A 26,281-nucleotide genomic window follows, 5' to 3' on the forward strand; every position below is an offset into this window, starting at 1 on the left:
CCCGTCAAGTCACGGCTCCCCTTCACGTGCAGCCACAACATTGGCAGCTCTCAGGTCAATGGTGATTCACGCCCTCCTTGTGCGATTATCTGTGGTCTGTCTCCCCCCACCAGACTCCTCACAGGCCTGGGCTTGGGGTCACCCCTGAACCAGTGCCTGGCACATTGGCATGGGAGCACCAGATGGCACAGCCAGCCTGGCACCTCCTCCTGCTGGCCCCCAGCGGGCCTCCAATGGACTCCTCATCTCTCCCTTTGAAATCTGCACTTCACTGTAAATTCCTCTCCTCCTACCCTCTTCACCAGCCCTGAAGCGACTTCACATCTGGATGTCTTGTTATGTGAGTGGGTAAATGCCCTCCTTGGCTAGGCCAGTTGAGGCAATGGTTTTGGTTGCTGGTGGCTGAAAGCACCCTGGTGGCACATCTGGTCAGTTCCCAAGCCATGCTGAGGCTCCTTCCCAGCACCCACATGTCTCTCCATCCTCCAGGCTACTGCTGCTTCGTCACCCCTCACCTGCTCTATTCAAATAGCCTCCCACCTGCATCCCTACCTCCTGCCTGGTTCCCCTCCAAGCCACCATCCCCATTTCTAAAATCACAAATCTGATCATGTCACCTTCTGCTTAATCCTTCGGTGGCTTCCCACTGCTTAATAATGTGTCCACACTCCTCCACGTGGGTCCCAAGGCCCTGCACGATCCGATCCCTGCCTCATGGCCCATCACTTCACCACATACACCCACCCTCTGGCCATGCTACCTCCATTTCCACAAAAGGGCCAAACTGTTTTCCACCGAAGCCCATGCCTTTGCTTATGGTCTGCTTGCCTCTTGGAGCACTCCTTCTTTTTGGCATCCCGGAGAGCTTTAATTCGTCCTTCCAGACTCAACCTACACAAGAACCACCACCTCCAGGAAGCCCTCCCTGGGCACCCTGGCTGAGCGGATTGCTCCTTTGTACCACCAGTGTGCCTAACAGTGGATAAAAGGTTATCAGATGAATGAATGGATGAGAGGACCCTTCCACCTTAGCCCGTTTCTCCTTTGAGCCCACCCTGAACTTAAATCATAACCAGAAACTGGATCTCTGATATCGCCACTCACACATTCCCCTCCCCCACCTCCTACTGCTTAGCTCAAGGGCCCTGTTGTGTAATCCTTGGGCTTCTTCTTACACTCAGTCCTTGACCCTGAGATTTCTCCCTCTCCGTCAGCCCCTCAGACTTCACCTCCCTCCTCTTCCAGCCTCCGTTACCAGATCCATCATCATAATCCCTCCCTCGAAAATACGCTTAACTGCAGCCTTCTCTCTCCTTCCACCCCCCTCACCTGGGGAAACCTCAGCCTGCCTGGCCTGGCTGTGCTCTTCCTGAGGCAGCCCTGAGCTGCTGGATGCTGTTGCAGCCAAGGCAGGACTTCGCTGGGTTCACGCTGTCTCTGTGGTTATAAACTCCGGGTTTGCCCTCAGTGCCACCCTCTAAGTGTAGGTTTCTCTGTGAGTCTCGCTTTTCCACTTTTTGAGAACAACTATTTCGTGCCTTCTCTTCTTTCCTCAACACCCCCATAGTCTTCCCCATGATGCTCCCAGCTGGTGACTCTGTCTCAGTCTTCACTGAGAAAACAGGATCCGTCACACACAAACCAACAGAACTATCCCCACTGCCCGCCCCTTCCTCCTCTGTCCTGATAACAAAAGAAGACTCAAGACCAGGACTTCCACTTGGTCTCAGGCCCCTGACCCCGCCTGCCTTCCTGAGGACCTCCTTCTCTACTTACCTTCTCTCTCTCCCACCACCAGCCCCTCCCCTTCTATGACCAGGTGCTGCCATCTTCAGAATTATGGCAGTGGTGACAAAAACCACCCTCCCGGCCCCATGCCTCCCTTCACGCTTACTCTAATTTTCTGTTCCTCTTCATGGACACACTTCTTGGAAAGTGTCTACACCAGCTGTTTTTCCTTACCTTTGCTCCCTCTCCAACCCATTCCAACCTGGCGTACATTCCCCCCACTCCATGGAAGTGGCTTTTGTCAAGTCACTAGCACCCTCCCTGCTGCCAAGTCTGCTGAACACGTTTCTGTCTTCACTTCCCTCAACCTCATAGAAACATTCAATCCAGTTGGCTGCAGTCCCCTTCTGGACAGGCTCTCTCCTCTCAGCCTCCACGACAGCTCACCCATAGTTTACCTCCTGCCTCTCCGGCTGTTCCTTCTCAATCTCAGGGCTCTGTCTGGGTCTGGGTGGCATCATTCCTATGACTGTAAGTAGTGTTATAGGAGTATGTTAAACCCCTCCTCTGAACTCCAGACCGATATATTTAACTGGCTACTGGACCCCACCATGTGGATAGCTAACAGGCATCCAATCGACAGCATCTGGAATGAAACATTTGTCAAGGACCTATCATATAGCACAGGAAACTGTGCTCAATATTATGTAACAACCTAAATAGGAAAAGAATTTGAAAAAGAATAGATGCATGTATATGTATAACTGAATCACTTTGCTGTACACCTGAAACTAACACAACATTGTTAATCAACTATACTCCAATATAAAATAAAAAGTAAAAAATAAAAGAAATATATTCTCAAAAAGCAAACAACCCAATCAAAAAATGGGCAGAAGATCTAAACAGACATTTCTCCAAAGAAGACACACAGATGGCCAACAGGTACATGAAAAAGTGCACCACATCGCTAATTATTAGAGAAATGCAAATCAAAATGACAAAGAAGTCTCACCTTACTCTGGTCAGAATGGCCATCATCAAAAAGTCTACAGATAATAAATGCTGGAGAGAGTGTGAGGAAAAAGGAACCCTCCTACACTGTTGGTGGGAATGTAAATTGGTACAACTATTATGGAGAACAGGCTCTGCTCCCATAAAGGGTTACAGCCAACTATGAAGCTTGAGGACACAGTCCACCCAAGACCGCTCTCATTTCTGATATCAGTTGCAAGGTCAGGGGTCCTCAATACCACTGTCTTACCCACCGTCTTCCTCAATCCAGGAAATGGTACCACCATCCAGCCAAGTCCAAATTTGCTCAAGTCAAAAACGGAGGTGTCGGGCTTCCCTGGTAGCCCAGTGGTTAAGAATCCGCCTGCCCGTGCAGGGGACACGGGTTCGAGCCCTGATCCAGGAAGATCCCACAGGCCACGGAGCAACTACGCCAGTGCGCCACAACTACTGAGTCTGCGCTCTGGAGGCCGCGAGCCACAACTGCTGAGCCCACGTGCCACAACTACTGAAGCCCGCATGCCTAGAGCCTGTGCTCTGCAACAAGAGAAGCCATCATAATGAGAAGCCTGTGCACCGCAATGAAGAGTAGCCCCTGCTCGCCACAACTAGAGAAAGCCCGCTCGCAGCAACGAAGACCCAACGCAGTGAAAAATAAAATAAATAAAATAAATTTATTTTCAAAAAGGAGGTGTCTTTGTGAATTCTCCTTTCCCCTCACCTCTACATTCAGCCTGTCCAAAGTTCTGTTAATACCATCTCCAAAACATACCTAACCTCTCCTTTTTCCCCTGGTCCATTTCACAACAATTTCTTACAATAGCTACCAGCTTTTGCCCCTGGCCTCTCCAAACCAGTTCGAGGAAGCAGCAGGTGCTGTTTTAAAAACAAGAAACTAGGGACTTCCCTGGTGGCACACTGGTTAAGAATCCACCTGCCAATGCAGGAGACACGGGTTCCAGCCCTGATCAGGGAAGATCCCACATTCCGTGGAGCAACTAAGCCCGTGTGCCACAACTACTGAAGCCTGTGCGCTTAGAGCCTGTGCTCCGCAGCAAGAAAAGCCCTCGTTTGACATAACTAGAGAAAACCCACGCACAGCAATGAAGACCCAATGCAGCCATAAGTAAATAAAATAAAAATAAAAACAAGAAACTCATCATGTTGTTTCTCCTGCTTAAATTTCTCTAGTCACATCCTGTTGCACTTAGAATAAAACCTAAGGCCCTGGTGATCCAGTCCCGATCTACCTCTTCGCCTCTGTCTGCTGATCTGGCCTCCTGGCCTCCTTCCAGCTCCTTGACCACCAGAATCATGCCTGCCTTTGGGCCTTTGCTCTCCCTGGAGCTCTTGTCTCCCCGCTCTTCACATGGTCTAGGCTCTAATGTCCTAGACATTACTCCCCGGTCTAGGCTCTAATGTCCCTTCTCCAAGAGGATTTCTCCTCCTCAACTCTCTATTACAGTCCCTTGTATTTTCCTTGACATCATTTATCATAGTTTGTAATCGCTTGTCTATTGGCCTAATTCATTCTTCTGTCTCCTCCACCAGACGGAAATGCCAAGAGAGCAGGAACCATGTCTTGTCTAGGTCACCATGGCCAATCCCAGTGCTGAGCACACAGCAGACACTCAGTGAGTGGATGAGGCCTTGGATACAGATCTTTCTGGGAATAGAATGGGTTCTGATACATTTCACCCATTCATTCATTCATCCACCCATCCACCCATCCATTCATTCTGTTCATAAGTCAGAACCTGAGCTAGCCCTGAGTAGGTAACAAAGATGCATCTGCTGGGCATCCTGCCTTCCAACAGCTGATAGCTGGGGAGAGGGTGGACATGGGCACACGAAGCTATGGTACAAGGAAAAAGAATTGCCCTCCCTAAAGAAGGGAGTTGATTGTGCTGTGGGAGTTCAGGTGGATGAGTGGTGACTTCCAGGCTGGGGGCAGGAAAGATGTGTCTTTTCAGTTGGGTCTCAAAGGATCAGTAAGTTGTGAGCACAGGGAAATGGAGAGGAAGGACACTCCAGGGAAAGGGAACAGCCCGAGCAAAGGCAGATTCAGGACACAGGGAACTACACTGTGTCAGTCTTTGGGGGGCATGGAATCTGTTTAGGGTTTTGGGGGAGGTGGGTTGGGCAGCTAGGACAGAGTCTTGAAGACCATGTCTGGGGGTCTGGATTTCATCCTGCAGCTTTGGAGAGCCCCACCCAGGGGTGGTGGGCCTGGGTGGGGCCACATTGGCCAGCATGTATATGCTTCCTGCTCACCCTTACAATGTGTCTAGAATAGAGGGACAAACTGTGTTGTTTGCAGTGGCACCAGTGGAAAATGAAAGGACATCTGGGGTGTATGCATGGTGACTTTCTGGCAGAGACAAGCACTGATAATGCCCCATGTAACTGGCTGGGTGACTTGCTGGCAGATCTCCACGTGGCCCCTCAAGTTACAACCCAGAGTAAAGAGAGCCACGTGACAGCTTGACCCCTCCTTCCACCAGCCACAGGTCAGTCTCTGGCCTCCACCCCAGCCTGTTCCTGAGATGTGGTGGCTGAGGGCCTGAGGGAACCTCTTCCCACTGAATTTAAGAATGTTAGATACAAATAACAAATGCTGGAGAGGGTGTGGAGAAAAGAGAACCCTCCTACACTGTTGGTGGGAATGTAAGTTGGTGTAGTCACTATGGAAAACAGTATGGAGGTTCCTCAGAAAACTAAAAATAGAACTACCATATGATCCAGCAATCCCACTCCTGGGCATATACCCAGACAAAACTATAATTCAAAAAGATATTGATACATGCACCCTTACGTTCATAGCAGCACTATTCACAATAGCCAAGACATGGAAACAACTTAAATGTCCATCAACAGATGAATGGATAAAGAAGATGTGGTATATATATATAATGGAATACTATTCAGCCATAAAAAAGAATGAAATGATGCCATTTGCAGCAACATGGATGCAACTAGAGATTATCACACTAATTGAAGTACGTCAGAAAGAGAAAGACAAATACGATATGATATCACTTATATGTGGACTCTAAAGTATGGCACAAATGAACCTATCTACAAAATAAAAAAAGACTCACAGTCATAGAGAACAGACTTGTGGTTGCCAAGAGGGAGGGGAGGAGGGAGAGGGATGGACTGGGAGTCTGGGGTTAGTAGATGCAAACTATTACATTTATTTTTATTTTATTTTATTTTATTTATTTAGGCTGCACCGGGTCTTTGTTGCTGCATGCAGGATCTTTAGTTGTGGCACGCAGTCTTCTTAGTTGCGGCATGTGGGCTTCTTAGTTGCAGCACGTTTGCGGGATCTAGTTCCCCGACCAGGGATCGAACCTGGGCCTCCTGCATTGGGAGCGTGGAGTCCTACTCACTGGACCACCAGGGAAGTCCCCAAACTACTACATTTAGGATGGATAAACAACAAGGTCCTACTGTATTAGCACAGGGAACTATGTCCAGTCTCCTGGGATAAACCGGAAAAGAACATAAAAAAAGAATGTCTATATGTGTATAACTGAGTCACTTTGCTGTACAGCAGAGATTGCCACAACATTGTAAATCAACTACACTTCAATAAAAAAACAGAGAATAGGGCTTCCCTGGTGGCGCGGTGGTTGAGAGTCTGCCTGCTGATGCAGGGGATACGGGTTCGTGTCCCGGTCCGGGAGGATCCCGCGTGCCGCGGAGCGGCTGGGCTTGTGAGCCGTGGCCGCTGAGCCTGCGCGTCCGGAGCCTGTGCTCCGCAACGGGAGAGGCCACAACAGTGAGAGGCCCGCGTACAGCAAAAAAACAAACAAACAGAGAATAAAAGAATGTTAGCGTTGCAAGGACCCAAGAGATCGAGTCCAACACCCTCATTTTATAGATGAGGAAACTAAGGCCCAGAGAAGAGTAGTGACTCCCCCAGATCACACATTTATTCATTCAACAAACATCTCCTGAGCATCTGTTCTATGCCGGGCTCTGTTTTGGGAGCCAGGGATACAGGAGTAGCAAAGTCCCTGTCCTCACTGAGCTTGCATTCCCGAGAGAGGAGGCAGATAATAAATAGGGAAGCAAATAAGATAATTTTAGAGAATGATAAATGAAAAGTTGAGCCAGGACTAAAACACTGCTCCCTGGGTGCCAGGGCCCATTTAGTAAGTGAGAAGCTCCATCGGAAACTGCGTCAAAACGGAAGTTTGGGCAGAAGTGGTGGGTAAAGTCTTGGGGGCCTAGAGGCAAGGGGTGGGAAAGGAAGCGTCTGGAGTCAGGGAGCCAGGCTGGGGCCAGCTGTCCACAGGCAGGGAGCCGAGGGGGAGGACACTGGAGGGTGAGGCGGCTCTTCTCTGGAGCAGGTCCAGCCCTGCATTGTCTCCCTCTGTGAGGCTGCCAGATCGGAACACCCAATTCCAGATATAGTCTGACCACAGAGACAGGCCTTTTTTCCTTGGCCTAGACGCCCATTGAATTCATTGATCCCAAGATGGCATTTACTTTTTCAGCAGCCCACTTACAAGGTGACTCTACAGTCACCCCTGGAGCTTTTCGTCATGAGCTATGGCCATATTAGATCTTCCCTGTCCTATAATTGTGCAGTTGATTTTTCTCTCTTAAATACAGGTGGACCTCAACAAAATATTAGCAAATCAAACCCAAGAGTATATGAAAAGAACTATACAACCAAATGGGATTTATCCCAGGTATGCAAGGCAGGTTCAATATTAGAAATCACTTAATGTTAATCTGTCACATCAACAGGCTGAAGAAAAATCATCTGATCATATCAATGAATGCAGAAAAAGGATTTGACAAAATCCAACCCATTCATGATAAAAACTCTCAGCAAACTAGGAATAGAGGGGAACTTCCTCAACCTGATAGAGAACATTTAAAAAGATCCTATAGCTAACATAGTACCTGACGGTGAGAAACTAGAAGTTTTCCCACTAAGTTCAGAAAAAAGGCAAGGATGTTGCCTCTCTCCACTCCTTTTCAATATCATACTGGAAGTCCTAGCTAATGCAATAAGACAATAAAAGAAAAGAAAACGTATACAGATTGGGAAGGAAGAAACGAAATTGTCTTCGTTCACAGATGACATGATTGCCTTTGTACAAAGTCCAAAAGAGTCAACCAAAAAATCCCCTCCTGGAACTAGTAACGATCATAGCTAGGAGGCAAGGTTAATATAAATCCAGGTGTAGGATTTTCCATCTACTTCTACTTAAATTCCCCTCATTCATTGCACCTCTTCACCTGCAGTCTTTTGTGAAGGTTTGTTGAATCTTGATTCTGCCTCTCCGTTCAAGGCCAGTCCCTCACAGCTGAGTGTCTGTGATCCAGATTGTCCCAAATTATTGGCCAAACAAGGCTCAGGACAGACGCCCCACCACCACCACCTCTTGCCACTATATGCTTCTAGAACCTTCTCTCCCTGGGACACCAAGCTTTCAGGGAAGGTCCTTCAACCCACCTAGCTGCACTTCATTGGCTTGAAACCCTCCCCTGCCTTCCCCTCCCACTACCCCCCAACCCCAGGAGCCTCAGCCATGCCCCGCCAGCCTGAGATATAAAAGCTGCTGTGAGAAACTCCCAGAAGATTGAGAATGGATGTGACCTTCCCCTCACAGCCTTCCCGTTCACTCTAGGGCACATGCCCCAGGATGCAGAGATGGTGGATAGCTTGCTGGCCTTGCTCAGGCTCCAGTCACCATCCCTCTTGCCAACCAAGCATACCCTTCCTCTCCGGTAAAGCTGCAGTCCAGGCTCAGGCTGTTTTTCTCTGTGGATTAGGAGCAAAATTACCCAGAGCTGCAGCCAGCCAGTGGCGGCCCCTCCTCAAGCTTCACCTGCAGTGAGGGCTCAGACTCAGAACTTTCTGAGAGACGGAAACAGATCAAACTTTTTCTGTCCTGGCCAAGGATAGCACCGTACATCCTGGTGGCCTACTTCCCAGCTTCCTGCATTTCCACTGTGGCCCAGCTCCAAGAATGCAAAATGGAGCCCTATGTCTCCCTAGTTGTAAATCTCAAGTCACAGCTTTTTCTAAGCTGGGACAGGCTGAAGGGTAGGCATGGGAAGGGGGTAGCTGTGTTGTTTCTCTCCCAGTACTTAGGACCCCGGCCTTGGCAGGCCAGGGGCCTGGAGGAGGTCACCCCAGGTGGCCCTCCCCTCCTGGTCTAACACTCTCTGCAGAGGAAATCTGCTCCAAGAGGTCTTGGAGGGCAGCCTGGAGCCCAGTGCAGAAACCTCCGGGCACTCAGGAACTCTGAGAGTTCTGGAGACCATCAGGGTCACACGGCGGGGGTGGGGGTGGGGTACCCTGCGCAAGGGCTGGGCTGGTGCTGACTGCATTTTCCAGGTGGGGTTCACTGGGTCAAAACAAGCCTCCTTTTTTCAGGCACCTGATTCAACCAGCCTGATGATCTGTCCTCCCTATGGGGAAAGAATGCGTGATTGTAGAGGCCACATTTATTTTGCCCTTACTGTATGGCAAGGTTAGCTTCCTGTTCAGGGTATTTTGTCTGCCCCTCTCCCCTCAATCATCTCTGGCTCTGCCAATCCCCAAAGGCTCTCTAAGAACATCCTCTAGTTTTTCCACAGCCTGCCTCCTCCGCCCAAAGCTGACTCTTTTCCTCCACCCAGAGCGCTTCTGGTCAGCTAGGGGCCTGATGAAATAAAAACCCACAAATGGGCTGTGTTGGGTTTTGTGAACCGCGCCCCTTCCCGCTAAACCCTCCCAGCTCATCAGTCGGCCCTGGAAGCCTTTTCTCCCCAGAAGCAAAGGCCAGAGAGTGGGTTTCTCCTCCCAAGACTGAGCCTTAAATCAAAGGAGTTTATCTCATCTCAAGATGTAGAATTCCAGGCCTCGGTCAGCGTCAGCTCAGGAAAGAGTCTATTTGGAGCGGGGGGGTGTTGGTTCCTCTGTTCCCCAAACCTCAGTGCATTCGCCTGTCATCCCGATGTGTGTGGGCCCGAGAGGTGAAGGCGTAAGAATTATTTCTTGATGCCGCAGTCGTCTGTATGTTCATTGGATGTTTACCGCGTGCCAGGCACCACTCCAACTGCTTTGCATTCATCATCCCAGCTAACAAGTGGCAGAGCCAGGATTCGAATGCAGCTCTCTGATGCCAAATCCACATGCCTCTTACTACGGCCTCCCTCTCGCCCGCCCAGTGGGGAATAGGGCTGGGCATGGCTGCCCTCCCCCAGCACGGGACACGCCCAGGTTGAGGTCCCATCCAGTTGCCCGCTGGGCTGGCCTGATCCTCACCTGTCTGTCCTCTTCAAAGGACAGACCAGAGTCCTTGGGCCAAGTCCCTGAAAGGCATGGGCTGTGGTGGGCGTCTGGCAGGCCTTGGCAGGCCCAGGGCTCAGGCTTCCTGGGGCCTCGTGTTGGGAGTTGTGAGTGGTGGGGACTAGAGGTCCCCACCTGCAGTTTGGTAAAGAGCCTTTGTTGAGGTTTGGTTTTTCACTTGCACCAATCGACCCTCATATACCCCCCAACCCCTCTGCAGCTCACTCCTACACACACACACACACACACACACACACACACACACACACACACACACACACTCTCTCCCTCACTCTTGCTTCTATGAGTCATTTCCCAGCTGCTCCAAGGGGTGGGGAGGCTGATTAGTTCCACCCAGGCCTGGGGCTTCCTGCCCTCCGCTGGCTTGGCTCTTTCGAAGGTACCTCAAACATGGTGACCAGGGCTCTATGGATGCTCCCCTCCAACTTGTGTACACACCCCCTCGTATACACACATTTCTAGGCCCACTTCACCCACCCTCAGGCAGACCCACCCCCTGCCCGCAGGGCTGCTTCCCCTCACCCTGCCTGCTTCTACGTAAGATCTCCCCCTGGAGCTGCCGGCCTCTGTTGGCTTCTCTCTACCACGCACCCTCCCCACTCCCAGACCATGGCTGACAGGCCTTTTTCCTGCCTGAGGTCCACCCAGAGGGCAAGAAGAGGACCGTTCAAAACTGATCCTGAGCCTGGAGAATTCCAAGGCCGACTTCGCTCCCCATTCCCTCCATCAATCTCTAACCATTTGGGTAGGGTGAGTTTTGAGCCCTTCCCACTCGGGCCTCAGGCCCCTGTCGGGCCCTGGGAGTTGCACAAGGCGGTAGGATGAGCGGACTGCAGGACCCAAGCCTATAACCTGAAACCCCCAAAGGGGGTTGATGAAAGGCTGATGGACTCTCCCGCCCCGCAGCCAGCTTGGCTTTGCCACTCGCTCCGAGAACTTTGTTCAACCCCAGAAACTGCTCCAGTGATGTTTTCTCACCAACTACCCTGGTGGAAGATCCTTCTCCAAAATTAGGCCAATCAAGAACTTAAAAAGCCTCAAAAAAGACGAGTCACTTGCAGCTCTTACTAAAATGTGAGCCCGGGGTGGGGGGCTCTGCTTAGTGCTTTCACAGCCCTTAAGGCAACATTTGCAAACCACAGACCCTTATAAAATGGGCTCTGCTGTCCATATGATAAAAGGATCTCCCAATAGGAAATCCGCGCCCCCCTCCCAGCTATGCAGGGTACCCAGAGCTGGATAGGGTTTTCCTACCTTCTGTCCTGCTTCCCCACCTTATAGCTCCTTCTCCCCTTCTGTCACCGCCCCCGCCCCCGCCAAGGAGACATTTATTTCAGAGGCACAGCCTGCTAACAAGCATAAAAATGAATTACTAGTTAACACTTAAGTGCTTGCCAAGCACTGTCCTGGGCACCTCACATGTCAAGAGCTCATGTAATCCTTACCGTGATCCTATTGTTATCACTCCATTTGACAGATGAGGAAACGGAGGCACAGAGAAGGTAAGGAAGTTGCCAAGTGTTATTTATGTAGTAAACTGAGGCTGGAAGCCCTGCTCTCGAAAGAGACCTTGGCTTTTAACCACTAAGGTATCATCACCCCAGTCTAAACTGGACGGTGACCTTGTAGCACCTGTGGGGCAGGGGAGGTGTAGACAGGCACCTGGTTTCACAAACCAGTTCAGAAGCAGTGGGGTCTGGTAACTCTTGTGGTTTTGCACTGTCCGTTTATGCTAGGGCTCCTGGCAGAGGACAGGGAGGCCTTGGTGGGGGGCAGCCCGTCCTTTGAGGGGCACAGCAGCTTCCCTGCCACCCCCGCTTCCTGTGGGCTCCTCGAGCCCCTCCCATTCCTCCTGCTGCCTCATCCCCCCCCCCCCACACACACACAAGGGCTGTTGACTGAAAACTGCAGGGACTAAAAATAGCCACTGCTGATGGGGCAGAATGGGGGCCAGAGCACACGGAAGGCCCGGGTAGGGGTGGTGGAGGTGGACGGACCCTGCGATTCCCCAGCCCCATGAGCACCTTCTGATGGAGCCCTGGGGAGCCCAGGCCTGTTTCTGCCACTGCAGAGCTGGAGACCCCTAGGGCTGCCCGCGGGAACCCACTGCTCCCTGTGTCCCAGGAGCGAACTCTGCCCCATGACCCAGCCCTGCACCGGCGTGAGTTCCTTCCCAGTGAGCGGGGGCCTTGGCCGCTGTGGACAGAGCCCTGGCCCCTCATCAGCCGTGTGACCTGGGTGACAGGACCTGCTGAGCCTGAGCCTTCCCTGTAAAAGGAGTCAAGGGACAGAAGGTTTGTGTAACCTGGACTGGGGTTGTTGACCTCCTTCCCCTTCCCTGCTCTCTGAGGCCCCTGGGCTCAGATATTTTATTTCTCTTCCATGCATCTCTCTTCTGTCACCTGGAGAGAGAGAGCCTTCCCACTCCTCTCTGTAAGGTCCAATCCCTTCTCTCCTCTCTAGCTCTGCCTCTCCCAGGAGCCTTCTCTAAACCCCACCCGTCCCTGCCATTACACTTTTCTCTGTTCTGGTGGCCAGAGTTGCCCCCAAAGGCAGGGACTTCGTCAGGACTACCCCCAACATCTGGCCAGGAGTTCAATGCCTTTGGCTTCAACCTCAGGGCTTCCCCGTGGTCTGGGTCTGGGGTCGGGGCAGGGAAGCCGGCTGGGCAGACCTTGACACTCAGGCCAGCTTAGAGCTGGAGGTGACCTTGAGTCCTGAGCTCCCACCCTGTACAGGTGCCCAACCAGAAATGTCAAGGAAGGCCAGGCTGGGATGGGACCACCTAGGAAGGACCCCTAAGCACCTTTCCCAAACCCTGTGAAAATCCCAGCCAATCCGTTGAGAGATGCCTGGGATGGAGATGCGGGTGGACCCTTGGGTTATGTCTGGGCCCCTGCGTCGTCCTGCACAGGTGACAAGCCTCCAAATACTAGTGCAATGGCCACAGCTGTCCACACCGCTGGCCACGGGCAGGGCACTGGGGATGACCCTGGGAAAATCTGGAGGGTCCTGAGAGAACCAGCCCTCTGTGCCCCCAACCCCAGCCCCGGGTTGGGTTCAGTCAATGCCACCCGTGGGGTCACAGCTGAGTGACAACAGTGCTCACCCGTGGCTCCGCCCCACTTCTCTGTCAGCCCCCTCCCCTCTCCAGACTAGCCAGACACCCAAACTTGTCTCTAGCTACTCTCCCCCAGCTGGTTCATGCTCAGGGGCTGAATTAAACAGCCTTCAAGGATCCCTTGGGCTCTAACCTTCGGGGCTCTGGGGTGACTGATTTCTGGGCAGGCCCCCGCGGCAGGCGGTGTGGATGGGAGGGGGACCTGTCTAGTCTCTACTTGGAGGGCTGCCTCCCCACAGTGGGGTGCCACGAGCTCTCATCATGACCTGGCCCCCTGCCCTGACCCCATGCACTGAGCAGGGTGAGGGGCAGCAGGACACAGTACTTAACTGGGTGGAGTGGGAAGGGGCTCAGGCCCTCCCTCCCCCATCAGTGCATTCTTGGAAAGCCTTGAGCAGACCCCCCGGCCCCCGTCCGAGCCTTCTAGACGGGGCATCCCAAATCTTTTGAACAAATTCCCCTGACACACACACACACACACACCCCTGAAAGCACACCTCCCTCCAGCCCCACACGCCGCCAAAATACCTTCTCTGTCTCTGCTGGGCCCATTTGGCCTTCTCCGCTAGCCACTGCCCGCCCTCCCTCCCAGTGTCTGGGCTCCCTGCTCTGCCTGCAGGGAGCGGGCAGGGGGCTGCACTCTGCCCTGGCACCGTACCCCTGCCCCCTCACCCCGGCCCTGAGGCTCCTTCTGAGTCCCCCAGAGCCCCCTCGGTGCGGTGGCCCCCCTCACACCAGACTGTCTGGCTCCCTGTTCCCACACCCCCTCCACCACGAGGGGCTTCTCCAGGAAACGAGCCCGAGGGCGCCCCGGGCGGGGAGAGGCCGGGGCGGGGGGCGGAGGGCAGAGTCCGGCTGGCCTCGTAGCCTGAGATGTGTCCTCTGCTGGCATCTCGCAGATTCCTGTCTCAGCAGAGCAAAGGAGCCGCCCGCCCCCCCCCCCCCCGCCCCCGCCGCCCCGGCATCCTGCTCCCCTCCCCCCGCACCCCTGCCTTCTAGGCCACCGCACCCGGGCCCAGCAAGTCGCTGTTCTGGCTCTTTCACCCTCCTCTCCTGAAGACACCAGCCCAGTCTCTGTCCCTCGGGTCACTCCAAGGAGTCGAGCCTTAACCCCTGGGCCACTGGTGACCAGGGTGAGGACCCCTGCTGAGGGCAGGGACGGCACCCGGGCAGGGGCACAGGGAGCAGGTGACCGGGCAGCGAGAGGCAAGCGTGGGGACTGAGGGTCACGGCCCGAGGAGCTTGGGCAGGGACAGCCTCGGAGCAGGGCCCGGTGTGGGCAGGAGGACAGCGGTGCCCGGAGCAAAGTGGTGACTTCCTCGGAGCCAGGCCGGGCTGGGGGCCAGGGTGCCCGGCCCCTACGGGTGGCCTGCCCTCGGGGCGCCCGGCCCGGGCGGGGCGTGGAGGGGCGCAGTACTCACTGTTGGACGGGAGCGGAGTGCTCGCTGCCGAGCGCGGAGCGGCGTGCCCACCTCGGGCTGGGGCTGGGACTCTGGGGGACTTGGCCGGGGGGCCGGGCCGGCGGGGACAGCTGCTGCCGCTGATGTCACAGGGTCATGAGTGAAACCTGAGGACTGGGCCAATCTTCAGGTGGGAGCCTGGGCCGCGCTTCCCTCACGGGGGTGTGCTAGGCCCGGCCGGGACCGCCTGGGCCGGGGGCCCCGCTGACCCGGAGTGGGACGCACGCGGCACGCTCGCCCACCCACACGCACACGCACGCGCACGCTCACTGGGGCACGCGTCTGAGCCCGCACACGCGGTTCTCTCCCTCCCTTGACGTACTAACGCAGGCTCATTCTCACACGTGAATCTCCTTTCACGCTCGTTCCCAGAAGCACTCCCGGGAGACAGGCTGGCTAGCACACTCACACACTCTGCACACTCATGGCTGCGCTCCCCCGTCACACTCACACACGCTCAGCCATACATGTAAACCACCACCACCCTTCATACAGTCACACAAACGCTTCCACTGCGTGTCACACCCATTCACACACAGGCCTGCGGCTCACACGTACAGACTCGCTCCCACGCTCACGTCAGGCTCGTGCACGTGTGTATTATTACACGCATATAGCCATACGCGCTCTCCTGCCCAGATGAGCACAGATGCCGCGTATCACAGACATTATACTTGTATCAAGTGTGTACACACACCAGTCACGCCCATGCATTCTTGCATTTCATGCTTGTTACTTGCATCCATGCGGTTGTCTGTGCCCATGTAACATGCTTCCATTCACACGTACACAGGGCCACCTATATGTACCTATGGTCACTAGATTTTTATCAAGTAGATGCCTACCTATATACCCACACCCACATCTCACACACACACTCCCATCCCCCCACACACACAGCTGTTCAGCTGTACCACACAGCAGTCTTGAGGGTCATTTCTCCACCACCACTCCCCCACCCCTCTGGCTAGACATCTGTCCCTCAGAGGCTGGGGAAGGGGGTGTGGTAGGGGGAGAGATGAGGTTATTTAGTCCCCCTCCCCCACCTTCCACTCTGGGACTGGGGTGACCCCTAGTGGAGGTGTTGAGAAATGACCCATCTCTGCTCGCTCACCAGCGCCTGCCCCTGCCCGGCAGACGAGAGAATCCCTGGGTGAATCCAGAGTAACTGTCCCCCAAAGATTCCCCCAGTCTCCCATACCCATCACTGCCACCATCTTTTCTGGCAGCCAGAGCTCTGTCTGAGCCGAGCCCAGCCCGGAGTGACCTCTGAGAGGGGCACAGGGAAGCCCTGGGGAGTGGTCACCCTCCATCCTGGGAGTGGGCCCGATGGCGCCTCTCCTGCCAGTAGCTCTCTGTGGATCCAGCCTCAGCATTGTCGAGCCCTTCCTTGTGGGCCAGGCCTGGCTGTGGTCTGAGAAGTTCCTGCTGTGCCCGGACTTCGCCCATCTCCACCCAGTGAATCACTTACACCCTCAGAGGCATGTCTTCTAGACCAAAGTGGGAGCCTTGGTGTTTTCTCTGCAAGGTTCTTTATCCTGCTTTGCTCACTGACCTGACAGACATTTTCCACATAGTTGTATTGCTAATGTAATCCAGTGTCTGCTGGCCCCTGTCTCTTCTTTGCTTCTTCTGGCATTCAGAGAAAAGCAAGCCTTTTATCTCATATCCTTCCCAAGTTGTCTCCCTAAAGCTGTTCCCCAGGGTCCCTCTCATCACTCCCAGCCCTGCTGCAGCTCCAGTTTGCTTTGCTGCTGGCTGTAAGGTCGGATCTTAACAAACGGCACCGCGAAACAGAGGAAAGCTTCAAGTGAGCTTTATTAGGGAGCGCTCCCGGGCGAGGTTCACTGGTCCGAGAGAAAGGGGCCAGAGAAGTCGCACCCGGGCGAGGGTTGGGCAAGATTTTATAGGGGAAGAAGGGAAAGGGGTGTGGTGAATCTGGGACGGCGCAGGGTATTCCTTATTTGGTGGTCTTCTCGGGTATCCTGGGGGACCGTTAGTCCCGCCCCTCGAAAGGCGGGAAGGCTGGACTGGGTTCAAAGTCCCCAGGTCAGTTCCTGGAACTGGGTGGTCCGGAGAATTTCGGTCTGATGCAACCTGTGAATCTGATTGTGTTCCCCTGCCTCGGGCCAGTTGGCCTTACACTGGCCACTGTCTGGAATTCCTGGTCAGTGTTCCCTGGATAGCACACGGCTCCCTGTCTGTGGGCACTGGAGGGGAGACGGTGGGATGCAGCTGTCATTCCCAATTATGGCTCTGCCCTTTCAGTCACTGCCTTGCCCCTGCCCAAAGCTCTATGGAGTAAGACTTTCTTTAATGAGGAATTGAAGTTATTGAAGGGAATTATAGTATATGAGGGGGCAGGGCTGCTGCATTTGGTTGTATGAGTTGTGCACTGCACAATTCTGGGCACCAATCCCATTTGCAGTCATTGTAGATTAGTATATTTAAGATGATAATTTTCTAGCAGAGGGTAGCAAATTATCTAGAGGAAGGGGCTAATTTTTCTAATTTGCACAAGGTGCCATTTGGATTAAGGATGGGGATGATGGGAAAACAAAAGCTGTGTGTTAAATACGACTTTTAACCACAACCCGAGTGGAATGAATATCTCTCTCTTGATAATGATATTCCTCCTTGCTTTGGGGAACTGCTTCCCTACTCCAAATCTGTGATTCTGGTGGGGCTCCTGATTACAGGACAGCCACCTTGCCCCAGCCATGGAGATGGCCATTGTCACCTAGGTCTGGCCAATCCTCTTGGCCACAGTGGTTGGTCCAAAAGCTGGATATGTGACTCAAGTGGGGCCAATCATTGTCCTTCCTGGGGATTTCTATGTATTGATTCAAAAGAAAGATCATCTCTCTCTCTGTGGGATTCTCTAAGTTTGTCTAGAGTAACTGAAGTACATCTGAAGGTGCCTGCTGTGTGTCTCCCATGAGTGGAAAAGTCTGTCTGTAGGAAGAGGGAACACCATGCAGAGAGGGGGAGATGAAGGAGAGGGAGAGAAGGATGGAGAGAGAGAGACCTGAAGACACCTGAGTCAGTTAAACTATAAACCAACTCCATCACTGTCCTCCCTTCCCCCAAAAGTCCCTTTTCTTTAAGCTGGTTTAGGTTGAATATTGGTCACCCACAAGCCAAAGAATCCTGCAAAATAAAATCACATTTCAGAAAATCTCATCCTGACCCACAGGAATTGGCCTGTCCCAGCCCCACCCGCTGGCCTGAGCAGTCAGTTTCTTCCCTGAGTCATTCAGTCCAGGGTGACTTTCTGGGAGCTTCAGCCAGGAGGGGAGGGTTCTGGACTCCATCCCATAGCTCCATTCTGATGGGGTGGGACCTTGAAACTGGGTCCCCACCACAGGGCATCCCATTGGTGTGATCTATGTGTTTATAAGTCCCCAAAGTACCACCAGGGGCCTTTTGGATAAAACTCCACACACACATCTCACAAGGATAACCATGATTTGTAGAAACAGTATAGTCAGAGCCTCCAAGCAGAAAAATGGAATTTCTTTATTGTTATAATTTCAAGGATTCTCCCCACAAATCCAGTTAGTCATGAAATTCTGCAAAGCAGTATTTAGCGCCTCTCTTTCAACCCTCATATTCTAACTCCTTCCAATTTGTGCCTTTTTAGGAAATGGGTCAAAAAAAAGAGACTGCTACTGGGTCAGTCTCTCTCTGCTCAGCACTTCCTCATCTGTACCACACAGACATTTCCCCTGAATTCTTTTTTTTTTTTTTTTTAACTACTTATTTATTTGGCTGTGCTGGCTCTTAGTTGCAGCAAGCAGGATCTTTCGTTGTGTCATGTGGGATCTTTTAGTTGAATCTTTAGTTGTGGCATGCAGGTTCTTAGTTGTGGCATGCGGGCTCTAGTTCCCTGACCAGGGATCGAACCCAGGCTCCCTGCACTGGGAGCGTGGAGTCTTAACCGCTGGACCACCAGGGAAGTCCCTCCCCTTGAATTCTTAGAAGGACACTTTTCTCTGCATTTCCATCTAAGGAGGAGAGGAGGGAGCCCTTTTTCCCCTTCCATGGTTTTTAATGCCTGCAAACTCTTCCTTGGAGTGAATTACTTCCATTTACATAACCATTTCCCTATTATGGGACATTGGGTAACGTTCAGCTTTCAACTCTTAAAAGTAACACTGGAACGAACACATACGAGTAGAAATCTTTTCCCATGTCTAGTTTATTTCCAGGAATAGATTTACCAAGGCAACAGGGAGGATTTTCGGTACATATTGTTTTGGGACACTAAAACAAACAAAAAACCCAAAACAAAAAATTGAAGATGCAAATGAGTCCCCACTGAGAAGAATGGAAAGAGATTAGGTGGAGTGTTCAACACCCCAAAGAAAATAATAGTAGGCAGGACAAGTAGCCAGAAAGGCACCTCCTCCACTGTTGGACTGAAGCTAGATCTGTAAGCAAAATAGCGCTGCCAGATAAGTGTGTGGTTTTCCCATTATTCAAAGGACAAATGCTTCAATTTCCTTTGACACCTCTAATTGGGTACCAGGTAGTTTTTATCTCAACCCTGCCTTCCAAAATACAAGTAAGTCTCATGTAAGATTAACATGCAATCTTATATCTGAGTTATTGAAATGATCACCTCTTCCTGCCTCTTTTCTACAGCCACCTCCAGCCTGCTCTGAGCTTCCTTTACAGGGAAGGAAGGTGGCCTCTTTGCTGGCCTCCCTGCCTCCAGCTTTGCCTCAGTTCAATCCATGGACCATTATACTCCCAGGCGAATGTACTTCAATGTCGACTTTGGTATTTCATGTCATTGAACACAAATTTATCAGAGAGCTGCTAGAATAGCTTTTCCCAGGAGTTAGCAGCAGCCTGGGCAGCAGAAATGGTGAAAGTGGGAGACTGGTGTCTTAAGTTTGGATTCCCCCAAAAGTAGAGCCTGAGACAAGGATTTGGCAGCAAGAAGTTTATTTGGCAGGAGATCCCAGGAAGCACTGTGAAGGTGTGGAGAAGAAGTGGGGAGGCTGGCGGGTATGGGCAGCCCTGACAGCTTCTCTATAATTGCCCCTCTCTCTCCCTCCCTCCTTCCCTCCTTCCCTCTCTTTCTCCCCCGCCCCCCAGAGATGCATATAAATACATATAATTTTTAAGACAAAAATAAGATGTTACTATGCTTTCTGATTGTTTTGCTTGGCTCTCTTGGACATCATTCCACATCAGCAGATTTGTTCTATACCAAAATTGTCAATGGTGGAATAGTATTCCATTGGGAGGACACATCCCATCAGACATTTGTTCTTTCTAATTCTGGTTGACATAAACAAAGATATGACAACCAAGATAAATCTTTCCAAAATGTGGCTGTGCACACATCGTCCCCTTATTTCTCTCCTGCTCAAAACCCACCAAGAGCTTCCCAGTACCCACATGGCAAAGCCTCACTTCTATAACTTGGCCTTTGAGTCTGTCCTGTGTCTGCCTGGAACTTCCCTCGGCCCAGATCCCCTACCCTAGCCAGGCAGTTTGAGCCACTGGATCTCTACAGGCCCTGTCCATTCCCGCATCTGCACCTTTGCTCTGGCTGTGTTCCCAGCCTGGGCTGCCCTCTCCCTCTCACACTGCTTGGCCCCATCCCAAGGATCTCTACCTCCTTCAGAACTCCACCCTTCAGTGACCGAGTTTTCTCTTTCTCATGATCCCTTCTTGTATGGTTCACTCAGAGGGCACTTTGCACAGTCTTGCATCTTTGCTCTCCTTTCAGGGGAGTTTTTCACTTCCCCAACAACGCTGGAACCAGCGAGGATACACTATTGTGTCTACAGTGCTCAGAAGGGCACCTCGCACACACAGGCACCTCCTGGGTCAAAGTTTGCTGATGGTGAGCATAAGGGTTGGTTTCATCTTTCTCCCTGGAATGAGGGTGGAGATGGAAAGACGTGCCTCTGTGTCCTTCCCGCTCACTGCGGGCCTGTGACCATGGTGCCCGATCTCAGCTTGATGACGGCTGTCAAGGCCATAAGACCCACGGGGACAGCTAATGCCCACAGTCCCCATCTCCTGGAGACAGGGGTGAAGGTACAAAGGAGGAGGTGGGAATCGTCTTTCTGGCTCTAGACACCAGGACTTCTGGGAAGGGGAGCTGAACAGGAGTGGAGGGTGGGGGAAGGCAACTCTGGGGTGCTAATCCCAGCTTCCTGTCTGGATTTTCTTCGACGGCTGCTCAGGGCCTATCTTAGGATGGTCACAGCTGCCGAAATAGATCTCTCCCTTCACCTGTTCTTAAGCAAAGAAGACCTCGATAACTTCCTGTTGAAAGAACGCAAGCGTTGGTAATTTTTCCGGGATGAAGGGCACTGATGTTAAACTCCCCAGACTTTGCCACCTCTTTGGAGCAGTGGCTCCCCTTGACCAGGAACCAGGGAGCAAACAGGGGCCAGCCTTTTCCGTGAACTTGGTTGGCGTTTCCTTCCTTGGTGGCCTCCAGAAACCACTCTTGGCCCGCAGGACAGCCCTCTGATTCAGAGCGACAGGGAGCAAATCCTTTGCCCTCCTCACTCACCAGCCCCTTGCCCCCAAGCCTGCTCCAACAGAATTCTCTACTCCTAACTCATCACCCTAGTCCGTTGGGCACTGGGCCCCAAAAACCAAGTGTCCGAGTTGGGGCGGGCCTCCCCAGCCACTCACGCATTCACTCAACAAACTCGGCCCCCCAGGCTCCGTGCCGGGGATGCCCAAGGGTGCGAGGTACAGCGAGGGATGAGCCGCGATGCCCAGGCAGCCACGGCGCGGGGGTTTGGATGCGGACATCTGGGAGAGAGTTGGGCCTCCGGGGGTGGGGGTGAGGGTCCTCGGGACCCGTCGTCCCTAGAGGTGGAGAGAGAAGAGCAGGAGGCGGCGACAAAGGGCGAACGCCCCAGGCACCGGAACGCTGGCGGGACCTGCGCATGCGTAGGAGGAGACTTTGGCGTCGCCCAGTGTCGTCAAGGTAACCCTGATCCGCAGCAGCTGGCCATGGCCTCGGGGACTGGAGGGAGCTGGGGTCATCACCCAGCACAGACTGCAGCCCCGACGGTGAAGGCTGAGTCGGGGACCAGAGCCTGCCTTTACCTGGAAGGCCTTGGGGGCAGGGTGGAGCGGTGGGCTGACTTGGGGAGCTGTCCCTGGAGGGTCCGAACCCTGGAGGAGTGGGGGTGGGTGAGGAGAGCGACCCCAGCCAGAGAGGAAGAGACTTGACAGGGAGGCCATGGGGACGCGGAGGGGAGAAGCTCCTGCGAGGTTAGGGAAGCGACTCAACGGCGTGGGGAGCGAGGGGGTCCCCATCCCTTCCCCACCTAGTCTGACTGAGTCTCCCCCTCCCCCCAGCCCTGGGTGACCATTCCGCAGCCCCTCCTGTGGGCCATCCCACCTCCGTCCCCACGGCCGGGCCGCGTGAAGGAAGGTGAGACTCCGGGATCTCCCCACTTTGTACCCCACTCTGCCCGGCACATTCTCTGGGCGTCCCTGCTGCACCCCTCCTTCCCCCGCCCTCCCCCGCGAAGCTGGAGTTGGGGAAAAGGCCCTGGGGTCGGGGCAAGAGCAGGGGGGTTCCGGCGCGGGCCTGCTGAACTCCCGTCCCCCAGGCCTGCTGGAGCTGATGCTGCTGCAGAACGCGCAGGCGCACCAGCTGCTTCTGAGCGGCCAGGTGGCCGCGGCGCTCAACCAGGGGCTTGCCTGCTCCGGCCCGCAGGTGCGTGGGCTGGAGGTGGCGGAGTGGGGGTGGGCTACCAGGGCTGCCCACCTGCAGGGCCAGAGGCGGGCATCCATTTAGGGTTCCCCCCGCCTTGAGAAAAAGGATCAGGCAACAGGGGAGCCAGAAGCCAGCCCTCATCTATCTGGCTAGGTCTGTTTGGCATCCGTTATGTGCCGGGGCCCCGTGTCAGCCTCCATGGAGTGGAGGTAGCGGGCCCCCAAATCCAGACCACTCAGGTCTTGTTTTCCAGGTTTCCCTGCAGTGACTCCCCCATTGGACTGCAGACCCAGGAGGGCAGGCACCATCGTACCCTGGGCCTGCAGTGTGCCTGATACTTATTAGGGGTTCAGTGGCTATTTGTTGAACAAGTGAATGAATAAATGAATGACTATGAATACAAGGCAACTTTGGCTGTGACTGCCACAGAGTGTGAGGGCCACCTGGTTGGGGCATGGGGAGCATCTCCTTGGAGGGGCAAGTGGCCTTAGAACCAGCCCTTGAAAGCCAGGCAGGATTCTGATGTTTGGAGGAGGTGAGGGGTGTGTCCACCATCTAGGTGGGCAGGGGCAGAATCAGGAGACAGAATGGAGGAAACCCTGTGTATATGTGGGGGGGGGGAGGGGGGAGGGGATGGGTGCATGGGAGGGGAGGAGCTCTAAGGCTGAGCCTTATTCAGCCAGCAGTGGGCAGCCTGAGAGGTCTGGAGGGGTGACAGCCGGGTGGTGAGAGGATGCCTGTCAGCTTGGAGGGAGCGGACAGAGATTCACGGAGGGGCCGGTCAGAGGAGTCGAGGCAGAGGGAGACCCTGAGGAGCTGCTGCCACCCCTTCACCCCCAGGCCCTCAGGGGGCCCTTGGGAGGAGCGCCCTACCTCAACAAGTGGGGCACAAGTGGGTCCAGGGACTGGGGCTTGAGACAGGCTGGGACCTGGGACCCTTGGCTGCAGTGCTGCAGTGCTTGCACCTGGACAAACGTCTCTTCGAGCCGCAGAATACAAAGGAAATGAGACTAAAAATAATGGCACGCATGCGCAGGTGGGGCAATTATGAACAATAAGATACAAAAAGGCCACCAATCAGCTGCCATTTCTGAGGTGCAGAAGTAGGGTACTGAGCATGATTCCTGCACACAGCACCACCAAGAGGGTGGGCGGGCCACCTAAGCCTCCCCTCCCGCCCAGCCCACCGATCAGTCCCGCCCCTCTCCCCATTTAAGGAACCAGCCCACTCTCCTTGGGGAGCGAGCGGGGGCACCTCTCTTGTTCTCACTGCCTCCTGCAGCGTGAGTCCCAGTGAATTCCCAGCCTGAATTCCTTGGCTGGCTTCTTATCAATTTCTATTGATGAAAGAGTCCAAGAACCCTGTCCGTAACCCTGTATCCTAGGCAAGGGGCAGCTTGCTGGACTCCTGGCCCCAGCTCTGGAGTCATACCTGGATTCCTCCAGTCCCTGCTTGGCCTTATTAGCTGGGTGACCTTAGAAAAGTTACTTAACCTCCAAGCCTCAGTTTTTCCCATCCGCAAAATAAGGAATAAATGTCTCCAAAGAGCCTTGCTTGTGTGTAGTAAATGCCCAAAAAACAGTAGCTATTTTGTGCTGGGTATCTGGAGAAATAATTTAGAGGAATGGAGGAGTGGTGGCAGGGAGAGCGTGATCCTGTATCATCTCCCCTCCCCTCTTGTACAATCCCCAGGTCTACCTGGAGGGTCAACAGGAGGCAGCGTATGAAGAGGAGGAGGAGACCGAAGCCCAGGAGGAGGGGCCTTTGGTGTTCCACCACCACTACCTGCCCTGCCTGATGCCTGCTCTGGGCCCCCTGCTCTCCTGGCCGGCCCCTCTCCTTTCCCCTCCCCTACCTCAGCCCTGCTTGCAGCACTTGGCCAGGGTTCAGCACTACCCTTCTACCTCTGGGAAAAGGGGGACGTAAGTGAGGCCAGGGGGCTGGGTGCTGCCTGGGCCCTGCCCTGGGGCTGGGCTGGAAGAGCTGGCCAGGGGTCAGGCTGGAGTGGGGAAACTTGTGGGTGAAATTCCAGAGGCTAGCCTGGGGCCTCTGACGGGGCTCTTTCTTTTCTCTCCCTGTCCCAGGAGAGCCGTGCCCCCGCCTCCACCCCCCAGCGCCACAGGGACTGTGGGTGTGGATGTACCCCCAGCTTCAGGTAGGGACCAGGTGGGTGGGCAGTGGGGCCCAGGCCTGGCGGTGGATCAGAAGGCCAGGAAGGCCATGCGCCCTGTGGGGCTGAGGGCCCCTACTGTCATGGCCGCAGACAACCGGCCTATCCTGTTCCAGTTTCCTCCTTGGGCTCCACTGAGGCAGGAGGGAGTCACGATGAGGGTGCTGTCTCCCCCCAGACTACTATGATGCCGAGAGCCTACCGTGAGGACAGACATCAGCCCCAGGACCCATGCCAGCTTCATCGCAGAGCTGGAAATAGCCCTGGAGCCCCTGTGTGCCCCACTAGTGCTTTTCTAACCCTGAACCTATGCCTGGCAGCCCTTCTTACCCCCTCAGCCCCAACTAGGCCCTCTCCCCGAGGTCAGTCAGTCCCCTCTCTACCCCACGGAGACCTTGCACCAGCCTGATCTCTGCTTCAGGGTGAGAGCCCCTTAGAGCAGTGTCCAGGCCCTGGCGGTCACATAACAGCCCAACCCTGTCCCAGTGATTGCTGCCTGGGCTGGCAGAGGCCTGGGAACCAGAGCCCTCCCTCGACCTCCACTCCCTCACCCCCCACCCGAGGGATGGCCAGCGCTGCGGCGTCTCGGGTTGGCCCAACCACCGAGCAGGAGGTAAGAGGCGAGGACAGCTTTTGTTGTCCGTGGCTCTCTGCAGGCCCAGAGTGATGGGGGAGGCCTGGCTGAGGAGATCCTGAAGCTGAGCCCTTGGGGCCCCCATGCTTACCCCTGGAAGCTGGCTCTGTTGACAGAAAGTAAAGGTCAGAGCCATGCCCTGTTCTGACACAGAGGGCCTGCGGTCCCAGAGGGCCACGTGGGAACAGAGTGTCTCTCTGCCCCTCTGGGCCATGGTGCATCTCCCCACCCACCCTCAGTAGGAATGAGTCGCTCAGTGTCCGATGAGGGTGGGCGTCTGGTGCCTGGGCTGGTCAGCATGGAGGTGCCCCAGGGCCTGGGCTCCCCGGGGCTCTGGAAGTCCCCCGTGAAGGAGAGGGTGGAGGGAGGCTGAGGGGACATTTGGAGACCGAAGTCCAGCCGGGCCTGGTGGCTCCCCTTCCTGACCATTCCCAGGAGGAGGCACAGGGTTAAGTCCAGGTGTTTGTATTCAGACTAGGAAAGGGAGGGTCCCTGACATCCTCTGCTGCTTGTCATGGTCCTTCAGCCAGGGCTGAACCACAGCCCTAAGGAGCCATGCTGAGTCCCAGTGGCCGCCGTGCTGGTGGCCACGCCACTCGCGTAGGCTATGCCCGGTAGGCCCACCTCAGCCTCCTCCAGGCAGCTTGCACCCCGTAGGTACCTGTCCGCCTCTGATGCCACTGCTGCCCAAAGACAAAGCACAGCAGGACAGATGTCACAAACAAGAAGAGTAGCACTGACACGACCGTGATGATGGCCACCACCTGGCTGTCTTGTGCGGGCTCTGGGGAGGGAGAGGGCAGTGGTCTTAGAAGTCCTCTGGCCCCAGGTACCAGGGCCAGAGGGGGAGTAGAGGTCCATCCATCACCCACCCACCCACCCCTCGTCATTCTGCAGTCACCCTGTGTTGCAGAGGTGAGTGGCAACTGGTATATCAACTAGAGGGAAGGGGGGCCGGGGTCCAGGCCACCAGCTGGGCCTCTGTGAGACCGTAAGGGCGGATGTCCCCCTGCCGCCAGCTCCTGGCACCAGCGCGTGGTTGCTGGACACCACAGCCTGGACAGTGGCGTGGTCCAGGCCGAGCCCCTCCTTGGGCAGAGCTGAGGGAGCTTCTACCA

At 54.4% G+C, this 26,281-nt stretch overlaps 2 protein-coding genes across 5 annotated transcripts in view; one reads left to right on the forward strand and one right to left on the reverse strand.

Annotated features, from left to right (window-relative positions):
- Positions 1–18,640: 18,640 nt before the first annotated feature.
- PRR29 (proline rich 29) lies at positions 18,641–24,319 on the forward strand. Its single transcript, XM_032617496.1, has 5 exons — positions 18,641–21,703; positions 21,995–22,070; positions 22,252–22,358; positions 23,199–23,250; positions 24,011–24,319. Exons 1-5 carry the CDS (start codon positions 21,389–21,391, stop codon positions 24,283–24,285), a joined length of 825 nt encoding a protein of 274 aa, XP_032473387.1. The 5' UTR covers positions 18,641–21,388; the 3' UTR covers positions 24,286–24,319.
- Positions 22,461–26,281, reverse strand: part of ICAM2 (intercellular adhesion molecule 2) — a 34,180-nt gene continuing 30,359 nt past the window's right edge. For all 4 annotated transcript variants that reach the window (XM_032616366.1, XM_032616364.1, XM_032616365.1 and 1 more), the window contains exon 5: positions 22,461–25,947. In XM_032616366.1, the coding sequence (XP_032472257.1) occupies positions 25,769–25,947 (179 nt within the window). In that variant the 3' untranslated portion in view covers positions 22,461–25,768. The remainder of the gene's footprint in view (positions 25,948–26,281) is intronic.

Source organism: Phocoena sinus, chromosome 20 (genome assembly GCF_008692025.1).
Source record: "Phocoena sinus isolate mPhoSin1 chromosome 20, mPhoSin1.pri, whole genome shotgun sequence".
NCBI lineage: Eukaryota > Metazoa > Chordata > Mammalia > Artiodactyla > Phocoenidae > Phocoena > Phocoena sinus.

Coding starts and splice junctions, on each gene's coding strand:
- PRR29 (XM_032617496.1), top strand. CDS start 21,389: ATGAGCCGCGATGCCCAGGCAGCCACGGCGCGGGGGTTTGGATGCGGA. Junction 21,704..21,994: donor CACAGACTGCAGCCCCGACG/GTGAAGGCTGAG, acceptor CCCTCCCCCCAG/CCCTGGGTGACCATTCCGCA. Junction 22,071..22,251: donor GCCGGGCCGCGTGAAGGAAG/GTGAGACTCCGG, acceptor CCCGTCCCCCAG/GCCTGCTGGAGCTGATGCTG.